Genomic DNA, 12,142 nt, shown 5'->3' on the forward strand with positions numbered 1-12,142 from the left:
AACTAAGACTACAATAAAACTTTTCAGTTCAGCATCCAGTGTTTTTCACTTAAAACATCCATCCCACAACATATCACACTAAGAAGAAAATAAGCTTACTGAAGTTTGCTGAAAGTGTTTCCACAGGAGGAACTGACTGTGGATAGCCTCCAGGCTGTGGATAGACAACACTGTATGGTGGAGGCTGTGAGTCAGCCCGGGAGCATCCGGCAGGATATCCCCCAGAATATTCATCATATGGAGCCAGAAGGAGGGGGTCCTTGGCTTCATAACTTGTGGGACAACTGGGATTCGACATGATGTCTCAAGCAAGACTCGCAGCACCTAGAAAAAACAGAGGGCCCAGTTATGACCTAACAATAATCCTTATACAATAATATCTAGCATGTAGAACATACACTCACACACACATACACACTATAATCCTGTGTGCATCAAACTCAATACAACTTTTCCAAAAATGGTTAGCAGGATGAGCTAGAAGGAAATAATAAAATACAAGGGAGAGATTTTAATTGTGTGATATTGCTCCCCTCAAACACAACTGGCCTCAGAGAGAAGTCTGTGAAGGAATGAACCATGTTTGAAAACCCCCAAGGTCTCCACCTTCTGACACTACCCCTTTCTCTTGTGCAAGGGCTACCAAACTTCTCACTGGTAGTAACCACTGCTCCCAGCAAATCTGAGAGTATCTCCTGCTAGACAGATTTGCACATCTGTTGTTTAGATTCTCTGCCTAGCTGTTGTATCTTTCCCTTTGCTCATACTAGCACAGGGACAATCTACCCCACTTAATGCAATTTTGAGCTATCACACTAAAAGGACAGTGAGCTCATTCACTGTTCCTCCCCTTTACCACTCTTTGGATAGCAAAACAAAGTATGTCTGGTGTGTTTACAGAGATCAAGCTTACAGCATTCAAAATATAAGAACATGTAATCAACAAAAACGAATAGTACACAGTTTGTTCAAGCATCAGGATGAGCAAAAACAGAAAGAAAACTATATAATCCTATTGCAATAAACTAATTTGTTTCTCCAGCAGTAATGTTGGAGCAAACAATCAATATAACTCCAATGCTCTTAATCAGCAAGAGTCAGTTGAACCTCACTGAAAATATGGAGTATAGTATATAAAAGATCCATTTCGGAGGATAAAGAATATGGCTGATACTCCTTGCGTTAAAAAATAAGCCTCCTTAACAAAGTTTCACTCTGGAAATAGCACGCAGGATGATATCTTTCCTCCTCCCTCCCTCTTTCCCTCCCTCCCTAGAAGTTAGAGATCAAGAGGAAGGAATGCCCCATTGCGTGCAGGGTTGATTATTCTGATGGCAGCAGGGAGAATGTTTTCTGGGAGATAAGAACATAAGAACAAGCCAGCTGGATCAGACCAGAGTCCATCTAGTCCAGCTCTCTGCTACTCGCAGTGGCCCACCAGGTGCCTTCGGGAGCTCACATGCAGGATGTGAAAGCAATGGCCTTCTGCGGCTGTTGCTCCCGAGCACCTGGTCTGTTAAGGCATTTGCAATCTCAGATCAAAGAGGATCAAGATTGGTAGCCATAAATCGACTTCTCCTCCATAAATCTGTCCAAGCCCCTTTTAAAGCTATCCAGGTTAGTGGCCATCACCACCTCCTGTGGCAGCATATTCCAAACACCAATCACACGTTGCGTGAAGAAGTGTTTTCTTTTATTAGTCCTAATTCTTCCCCCCAGCATTTTCAATGAATGAGAGAATCCTACATGCTATCTCCACAACTTTGTCTTGAACAGGCTTCTGTTCAAAGCATACTGTACTGCTTACCTTGGTTTGCCTTCTCCTTCTATTCCTTCCCCACCAGAGAAAAGGGAACAAAACCAGAAATCAAATCTTGCTAACCCATTACAAATCTCATATAGTCAGCTGATAGATTTTGCATTTGGCTCATCAGTTTTGCTGTTGGTCACTGTCTAAGAGGCTACAAAATCCTTCAGGCTTCAAAGTTCTAGACTGGGGCAAAGGGATATTTCATTGTTACAAATGTAACCTAAAATTTCTTACTTGGTGATCTGGGAATAAAACCAAACCTTAAATACCATTAGTCTAACATGACTTATTGTATTCATTAAAGTTACTTTGACAAATGCAAAATGTTAGGCAACCAAATGCATTGCATTTGGGATTTTTAATACAAGATCACTTAAAGTGTGATGCCAATGTTAAAATTACCACCCCCACCCCCCAGTGCCAGAAATTTGCAACCACTGGCCAAAAGACTGGAAAGGGTCTAGAAGAAGGAAGCCAGTGTGGTATAGTGGTTGACTATAGTGGTTGACTTAGTGTCAGACTATGTTCTGGGAACACAAGGTTCAAAACCACACTCTGCCACTGAAGCCTGTTGGGTGACCTTCTCCCCTCACATACTCAGCCTAACATACTTGACAGGAAGGCTGTAAGGATAAAACAGATGAGAAGAGTCTCATGGAAAGAGCATGGGGTTCCCAATTGGGGGGGTGGGAGGGAGAGACAAGGCACAAATCAGTAAGTATGGTAAGTAAGTAAGTATTGTTACGAAGTTTTGTCTCCCTACAACATGTTTTTTCCACTTTTTTCTTCATGAAGTAGACAACTTGAGCCCCTTTCGAGCAAAAGCTAAACATTCAGGGGAAAAGGCTGAAATGCCCGTGAGTATTGATATTCCAAACTAAAAATAAAACATCACATAGTTGGATATGTTTTTGAAGTTGCTAGTTGAAAAGGAGGATATTCACTTGCTGGCAGGCAGCAAGCCAGAGTAGCACAGCAGCCCCAAGTCAAACTGGGTTGGTGGGCACTTAATGGAGTTTTTAAAAGGACAATGGGAGGCGGGGGAAGAATGGGAGATGGAAAGAATCTGATATTAACAGGAAATGAGCTAGCCAGTCACATTATTGCCAACTTAGGTTTGAGGACAAAAAGAAGGAGTCTCTAATTAGAAGTTACTTGTTAATATGTGACTGTAGGGGGTTCGTTCCTTGTTTGCAGAGGCCATGTGGGGAAAAGTGAGAGACTCCAGAAAGCTATTTTCCCTCTGGAAAGGCACTGGAAGCTTCCTACAAGTCAGTGTAGCTCTGAAGAGAGGAAGCTGAACTCACAGACTCAACATCTCTCAAGGCATATTTTATTCTCCATTAGCTACACTCTCTGCACAGACAGTTCCAAGAAGGACTGAAAGAAAGAAGGGCTGTGAGGGCTCATAGAGTTAAAGGAAACAGGAAATTAAAAGGTAAAAGGAGGTTAGAACAGAAACTCTCAGAAACTTGTTAGTTTTCTCCCTTTTCCCCCTTTAAGACTTATACAAGTAATTTCTTTCAGTATACCTTGGTAAATAAATTGAAAGTATACAAAACTAGCAGGTATAATGAAACAATAGGTGGGGCCCACCTCTATCCCACCACTCCACTGAGCAAAGGTTAAGTTTTACAGGTACCATGGACCCTCAAAAGGACAAATCAGTGGGTTCTAGATCAAATCAAGCATGAACTCTCCTTTGAAGCTAAAATGACTAAACTTAGGCTGTCATATTTTTGGTCATATTATGGGAAAATATATAATTCTGAAAAAAGTGGAAGGCAGAAAAAGAGGAAGACCCAGCATGAAATGGATTGATTCAATAAAGGAAGCCAAAGCCAAGGGGTGGAATGAGGGGGAACTGTGCCCAGGAATGAGGGGGAACTATGCCCTGCACCCCTGCCACAGCACCACCTGCCCTGGAACACTCCCAGAATGCCATGCCACGCCCCTACACTGGGGCGCACCCGGGGTGGGTGCTACGCCACTGCCACAGCCCTCTGTTTGCAAGACCTGAGCAAGACTGTTAATGATAGGATGTTTTGGAGGTTCTTAATTCATAGGGTCACCATCTGTTGAAAGCAACTTAGTGGCACAAGGAGCCTTCCTCTTATTTAAGTGGCTTTTCCTGCAATGGGGATGGGATGGCTGGATCCTCCCTAAGGATACAAAGAAGGTACATAACCAATAGGTAATTTCAATGTAAACCCAGACTTGTTAATATGGCAACCATCAAGGTGCCAAAAAATTACTTCACAAACAATCTCTTGTTCATTTGCTGGCTATCTAGATTATTTAATGACCCAGAGAGATCTCCTATGTTAGACTCTTATGACTATAAGAAGTAAAAATAGTGTTGCACTTACCTGTAACTGTTGTTTGTCAAGTGATCTTCTGTGCAGGCACATATAGGACTGCACACACGCAGGCCTTCTGCAGAGAGCTCTGACAAGATTCTATGAAGCTCTGCAGCTATGAAGGTCTGCAACTCCCCTCCCCCACCAGTGACGCTGAGGGAGCTTTTCCTGCCCAAGTAATCACATGACAAAGGGGAGGAGGAGAACTCTTTCCTCAGTTCTCCTTCCACTGCCACAAAGATTCTGTGCCATTCAAAAGTAGGCAGGCACAATGGAGAAGGAGGGCGGGATGCAGGGGTGTAACGAGGCAGCCCTGGGCAAACTGTAGCCCTGGGCAAAACCTGAGTTGGATGCCCCCCCCCCCCCATGAGCGGCCACTCTACCACGACCAATTTTTTTTTGCACCAGAACATTGGTGCCTACAGGGGGTGAAGTTTTTAGACATATCAGCACCAAAATTTCAGCATATCATCAGGAGACTGTCCTTATGCTACTCCCCAAGTTTGGTGAGGTTTGGTTCAAGGAGTCCAAAGTTATGGACTTCCAAAGGGGGTGCCCCATCCCCCAGTGTTTCCCATGGGAGCTAATAGGAGATGGGGGCTACAGTTTTGAGAATCCATAACTTTGGCCCCCCTGAACCAAACTGCACCAAACCTGGGGGGTATCATCAGGGCAGTTTCCTGATGAGACCCTGAAATTTTGGTGCTGATACGTCCAAGAATGCCCTCCCTGCAAGAACATCCCGAAATTTGCCGAAGAATCTTTGTTCTGCATTGAGTTTTCTGCATTGCTGTCAATGGAGGTTTCAGGCTGGGGGGGCACATTTTTGAAGGCACAGTCTCACAACTTTCATGGACTCATCAGGAGACTGCCCTAATGATCCCCCCCAAGTTTGGTGCAGTTTGGGTCAGGGGGGCCAAAGTTATGGACCCTCAAAACTGTAGCCCCCATCTCCTATTAGCTCCCATTGGAAACAATGGGGGATAGGGGCACCCCTTTTGGGAGTCCATAACTTTGGACTCCCTGAATCAAACCTCACCAAACTTGGGGGGTAGCATAAGAACAGTCTCCTGATGATAAGCTGAATTTTTTAGTGTCGCTAGCCTAAAAACTGCACCTCCTGCAGGCCACAAATGGAAAACCACTAAAATACCCAAAAACGAACCCAGCATTTTGATGCCCCCCACAAGGTGATGCCCTGGGCAGCTGCTCACCTTGCCCAATGGGCATTACGCCAGTGGCGGGATGTGTGCCTGCACAGAAGACCACTTGACAAACAACAGTTACAGTTAAGGGCAATGCTGTTTTTCATCTTCTGGTCTTGCTGTGCAGTCCCACATGAGAGAGTAGCAAGCCTTAGACACTGAGGAGGTGGGTGTGCCTCACCTTACTTGAATAATGCTTGCAGAGCTGCTCTCCCAACAGCTGAATCCCTTTTAATCCATACCCATCACATAACATTGGATAAAAGTAGATGTTGTGAACCGCGTGGCAACCCTGCAGATGTCTAACAGATCAACCTTGGCAGAGAATGCAGATTATGCCTGCAACCTAGTGAAGTGCACCCTGTTAAAGGACACTGGACCTTTGGAGACTCATAAGCTAATTGAATAGCTTTCAGAACTCATCTAGACAGGCAATGTGGGGAAAGAGCCTTTCTCTTGTTATGCCCTCCAAAACAGACAGATTGTTGTCAATCCTAAAAGGAGTTGGTTGCTTAATGTAAAATAATAAAGCTCTTTTAACATCCAATACATGGAGTGCCCTTCCTGCCTCCCAGGATGGTGTGTGTGTGTGTGTGGGGGGGGATAACACCAACAGGGGGTCCTGGGATATGTGGAATTGAGACATAATCTTGGTCAAATATTCTAAACTGATGTGTAAGATTACCTAATATTTGCAGAACATAGTGAAGGGGGGGATCAACCCTTAATGCCCCCAGGTTCCCAACTCACCTGAAAGGTGTTATCGCTACTAGAAAGGCAGTTTTGTAAGAGCTGCCTCTGGTCCGTCGCCTCTACTGACCTGCCTGTCCAGCGTCGCTCTGAAGGGCTGCAGGAACCCGCCCACGCTGCCCTCTGACCTCCAGGGGTTGGAGGGCAGCGTGGGCGGGTCTCTGCAGCCCTCCAGAGCGGTGCTGGACAGCCAGGTCAGTGGAGGCGATGGAGAAAGCGGCAGCGTCCCACCGGTGAGGTTCGCACTGTGCCGGCAGGAAGACGCTGCTTATCAAAAACCTCGCTCGATAAGCGAGGTTTAAAGCGGCAGCTTCATGTCACTCTGGGCCAGTCAGGTCGGTGCTGCTGCAAAGCAGCAGCACCTCCTGTGCGAATGCTTCCCCAGGGACGGCGTTTTTGCCATCCCTGGGGCGCTGTATTCTGCCTGTGCAGAAACGGCCTCAGCTAAACAGAGTAGGTTCGTGGACTGTACAAAGGAGAGAGGTCTAGACCCCTTTAATGTTTGGAGGACTGTTTTTACTTACCTACTCTCCTTGAAGGAGTCTGGCTTAGCCAATTCATCTTTGAAGGTCCACTTGGCAGCCATCTCTGCATTCCATGATGGTGTGGGCTTCAGATCACTATTTTCTGTTCTTTTATAGAAGAGGTTTTTGAAAGTGCTCAATATGTGCCAGCCCGTGAAAGCCCCTGTTCCTCATGGGACCTAACACTGGTTATAAATCAACTTAAGAGCCCTCCATTTGAGCCTATGGCTTCATGCCCTTTACGGTTCCTGTCTTACAAGACAGTGTTCCTCTCAAATCAACACAGACTGTTTTTTCATGTATCTGTCTACTGCTGCAAGGGTACTGTATGCACAGAAATGGAGAGATGAACACATTTCAACACTGGAAGACTGGATACAAAAAGTGACAGAATACTCAGAAATAGCAAAAATTAACAGCTTAAATAAGGAACAGTAATATGGAAGAGTTTGCAGAAAACTGGAAATGTTTTACAAACTATCTATTGAAAAAATATGATAGAAGAGAAATAATTGCAGGATTTGAAATTTAAAAGAAAAGAGCAGATAGAATGAGAATATTAGTAATGATCCAATATGTAATTGATAAACTGTTTCATCTTAAATAGATTCATGAACTTAGAATGGATTAGAATTCAACGAGACAGCGGGAAGTCATTATATGGGGTTTTGCTATGTAGTTTAGTTGCTTATAATAGGTTGAGTCTAGTTAGTGTAAGAGCTATGTTTTAAATTTGTGTGTGTTTTCTTTTGTATTTCATATTTTTCTTTTGTATTAATGTAATAGTAGCGTAAAAGTATATATCGGGGATTGTATATTGAGAAAAATTTTAAATCTATTTTAAAAAAGACAACATTCCTGGTCACCATCAATTTAGTGTGCAGGGCTAGTGATCTGAGACCACTATGTTGCGGTCCTCCATCTGTTAGCACTGGCTGGTGCCATCTGTAAGCTAAACAAGAGCCACGATATAAAATTTATAAAGCGAAATTTTATTTCAAACTGACAGAGGTCTGTTCAGCATTAGGGAAAGGCACACTAAAACAAAGAAACTCAGTCCTTCTTATAGATCCCAAAGTATTACATCAAAGGCCAAAGATTATACATAACAAAAATTAATGTTCATCAGGGTCCTTCAAATTGAGCCTTTCTGGCTCTTAGTTGTTGTTTTTTTCAAACTTCTCCATCCCAAAGCCATTTCCTTATCTCCTGTCCAGAATGTAGCTATATGGCAGTTTCCCGCCCCCCCTCAAATATCAATAGATACTTGTTTTGCAGACTATACAACAGATCAATCTGCCCTATATCAGAATATCAAAAGGGAACTTGAAATTGCTGGTGGAAGCATTATTGGGTTACTTGAAACTATTCTCTCTTTATTCCTCCAAACGTAACAGATCAGACCTTTTAACATGTTTTTCACTCTTAAGTCATTTGGCCTTCCTTAGTATTTGAGAAGCATTGTTTATGTTGGGGAACAAAGAAACCAGCTTGTGAAATACCTTCATCCTGTTGTTTTCCACCCCCCTTTCACACACAAGCTGGTTTGCTAATTTATCCAAAGGCCTTAGACTGGGACAGAAAAACTTCTCTTCAAGCTCCATTTTCTATATTCAATGTACTCCTCACTTATTACTTAATAAAATAAACTTTTCTCATGCCCTGGCTACACAGCAACAGATTTTTTTCCTGAATAAAGCAGTGTTGAGATCTAGCCTACAACACTTACCCTAGGTAGTATCTAGATTCCACCTCTCTCAAGATGTGGTCCTGCCATTGTTTTTTCAGGACCCTCAATCAGAGGAACAGTTTGTTAGCGGCCTTTATAAATGGGCTTCCTTTGGAACTGCAAGCGTCTGCTAACCAAGAGCTGCCTCTGTGTAGAAGTCTCTGAGAGAAAGAAGGGGGAAGTGGGTGCCATTAGCCTTCTTGTGCTGAGGCACACTGCTCTGCCTCTGAACTTCAACTGCTAGTTTGTGGCTGACCTTTGAGAGACTCACTGGCCACAAGCTGGTATGCAGAGCTCAGCAGTCTTCTCCAGTCTTAAACGGTACGTTTCTGAGAGGGTTGTCCCCCCTGTTACCCAGGGAGTGAGTGCTCTAAAGTTAACACCCACTGGGAGGGGGGAAGAAACAGAACAGCTTGAAGACCACTATTAAAGAGGTTTCTCCTGATGCTTCAGTTCTGCATGGTTCACTAACAGTCAGCATAACAATTGAGAGGTAAAGGTAGACAAGGATATGGCATTATTGGAGCAATTAACCCTAAGAAACAGATCACACTAACACAAGCTGGGAAAGGGAAATCAGCCAGTTTGGGGAACAGGAATTATGGTCATGCATGCCATGCATATTAGTGTATGTACCCTGACCCAGGCCCCAGGCTAACCTGATCTCACTAGATCCCAGAAGCTAAGCAGGGTCAACCCTGGCAAGTATTTGGATGGGAGACCTCCAAGGAATACCAGGTTTGTGATGACAATGGCCTTGCAAACCTCATCAGGGGTCATCATAAGTCAGATGTGACTTGACAGCATGCATACATCTATATCTATATCAGTGTATATGAGGAGCATTTTTTCCAACATGGTTTGTTACATGCTGTCCTGGTGTGTGCGCATGTCCTTGTTCTGTGTGTTCTTTGTTCTGTGCATTGACGTAGAACACCAATGGATTATAAACCAAGACATTCTGAATTGGAGGGGTGTGCTGGAATGCTTACTGGCTACGATCGTGTTCTTGGCATCATATAACTAAGACATTCTGGGGACCTTCAGACAAACTCTTCACAGGTAACACTGGAAATTTATTGCTTAGCAAGTATGATGAGATAATCCATGAGCATTTGTGGCACATATTTTCGAATGAGTGTAATTATCACTATTGCGGAAAAACCATTCAAAGTGAACTGACCACCCTTCCAGCCAACAATGTGTTGAAACTTGCTGGACACAACTAAATATTATTCTGTCATATTAGATAGCATGCCGGATGCAGGTCACTCTGAAAAAGTGTCATTTACAGTGAGATTTGTGGATGAATATGGAGGCAAAATGTGAGTAAAAACATTCTCTAGGATTCAAGACAGTACATGAATCAACTGAACAAGAACACACGGAACTCTTATTGAGAATGATGAAGGAAAACAACACGGATATTAATGATTGCAGTGAAGAAAGCTATGATAATGACCCAAACGTGAAGTGACAACAGTAAAGTGTTCAGACTATTTACACTAAACCCAAGAGCTTAATTTGAACTTTGCAGCTGTCACTTCCTCAGCCTGGCATTCAAATGCAGCATCATAATCAAAGGAATCTATTTCTATTTCCATTTACGGCATGCTACAAAGTTTCTTTGTGGTATTTTCTTCCTCTGTTCAACAGTGGCAGAAACTGAAAGAAAATGTGCCACTACCTTACTTTGAAACCACTGAATGGAACACATTGGGAAAGTCAGAACAGACAGTGTAAAGCCTGTTGGATATCGAACAAGTAGTTGGGTTGCCTCAAGAAATGGTTTTTAAGAGTTTGGCAAATTATGAAATTGGCTAAAACAACAGAATGTGCTCATTAACAGAGAGATTTGGTAACAAGTCAAAATTTTAATAATAATCATTTTTGTGGCTAACACAGCAGCACTCAAGGAGCTGCAAGTCTTCACCATGCAGCATGATGTTGATAGCTATGCCTTCTTTCAGATTTATGTTTTGCTTCAAATTTCCACAATCCTAATCTTATTACATTGTTTATTAGAGGTCCCATCCTGTTGACTGCATTTTCTTGCACAGTGTAATTATCCTGAGTTCCAGTGAGAAATGTGGACTATAAATAATGTAAATAAATACATAAACATTTTATATTGAAGTGTGAAGGCCAGTATTTTCTACTCAGATCAGCAGCAGCTCTCCAAAGACCCAGGTAAAGGTCTTTCATATCACTTATTACCTCATCATTTTAACTGGAAATACCAAAAATTGAAACTGGAACCCTCTGTTCTCTTTTGCTTTTAATTGTTTTTATATATTTATATGGGTTTTTAACTTTGTTTAATGTTTTTATTGTTTGCTGCCTCAGGGTCCCTAAGTTGGGTGGAATGACGGCTTAAAATGTTTTAAATAAATATTTAAATAAACTTTTTTTAAAAAAAATTGTTGTCAAGTCACAATTGACTCATGGCAACCCCATGGGGTTTTCAAGGTAAGAGAGGTGCAGAGATGGTTTGCCACTGCCCATTTCCACATCATGCCCCTGGTAGTCCTTGGAGGTTTCCATCCAAATACCAGCCAGGTCAAGGCTGAGAGAGTGTGATAGGTCCAAGGTCATCCCCCAACTTTCCATGGCAGAGTGAGGATTTGAACCTGGGGTTCCCAGATCCTACTTTGACACCTTAACCACTACACCATGCTGGCTCAAAATAAACTGCTTATACCGAAAGCCAGCCAAAAGCAGGGACAGAATCTACCTGCACAAATGCAGCAACAGTATGGAAGAGCAGAAGGGGCTTTTGCCAAGGCCTGGCAGAGGATGATTGGGGGAATCAACAGACAGGAATAGCAGGAGGAGGTTAGGATGGACAGGAATCAGCAAGTTTGGATGGGTAGTTCAGCAGATGTGAAGAAAAGTGATAGATGGCTGTGCATCAACAGAGCTATGTAGGAAACTTCTCCCAGTTCTATCTTTTACCAGCATAACTCACAAAACTACTTGTCACCATAAGTTTCCTTTCTGCCAGCCTCTCATTTCTCTTCTTCTAAGAAACAATTCACAAGTTCTAGAAAACTTTAGCCTCATACTGATGAAGCAGATTGCCCGCTCCTCTCGCTGCTATACATTTACTCAAGTAATCCCCTCTTCATTTAAAAGACAACTCTCAGCCATACCCATCTGAAACACAACAGATAATGAAACTATTATTATTATTATTATTATTATTATTATTATTATTATTATTATTAATTGGGTTTATAGACCGCCCTCCCCCGGAGGGCTCAGGGCGGTGAACAGCATATAACAGAGCACAATAATAGATTAAAATCCAATAAATATGAGTTAATATGGCTCTAATAAATAAACCCTATCTTATTAAAATACAACATTATTAAAATTAACATTAAACTAACATTAAAACAAGATGGCACCAGCTTCAGTTCACCCAGAGCCCCAGAGGGGGGATGAGGCGGTGGATCCACTTGATGTTATAAATAAAGGAGAGGGAGGACAGGGAGGGGGCCCCTATCAACGGCTAGGCTCCCCAAAGGCCCGGTGGAACAGCTCTGTCTTACAGGCCCTGCGGAACTCAACAAGATCCCGCAGGGCCCGAACAGCTGGTGGGAGAGCGTTCCACCAGGCAGGGGCCAGAGCTGTAAAGGCTCTGGCCCGAGTGGAAGCCAGCCGTATCATTGAGGGGCCAGGAATCACCAGTAGGTTGGCCTCTGCCGAATGCAGAGACCGATTCAGGACATATGGGGTAAGACGGTCCCGCAGGTACGTAG

The 12,142-nt window shown here is 43.2% G+C and overlaps 1 protein-coding gene across 4 annotated transcripts in view; it reads right to left on the reverse strand.

Moving 5' to 3' along the window:
- The window catches only part of LOC125427446 (protein lifeguard 3-like), a 33,107-nt gene that overhangs the window by 17,512 nt on the left and 3,453 nt on the right, over positions 1 to 12,142 (reverse strand). For 3 of the 4 annotated variants that reach the window (XM_048486873.1, XM_048486876.1, XM_048486874.1), the window contains one exon: positions 100 to 324. In XM_048486873.1, coding sequence (XP_048342830.1) covers positions 100 to 298 — 199 coding nt within the window. In that variant the 5' untranslated portion in view covers positions 299 to 324. Of the gene's footprint in view, positions 1 to 99; positions 325 to 6,649; positions 6,758 to 12,142 lie in introns of all 4 variants that reach the window. The other variant, XM_048486875.1, reaches the window with a different exon arrangement.

The sequence above is a fragment of the Sphaerodactylus townsendi genome, linkage group LG02, assembly GCF_021028975.2.
Source record: "Sphaerodactylus townsendi isolate TG3544 linkage group LG02, MPM_Stown_v2.3, whole genome shotgun sequence".
NCBI lineage: Eukaryota > Metazoa > Chordata > Lepidosauria > Squamata > Sphaerodactylidae > Sphaerodactylus > Sphaerodactylus townsendi.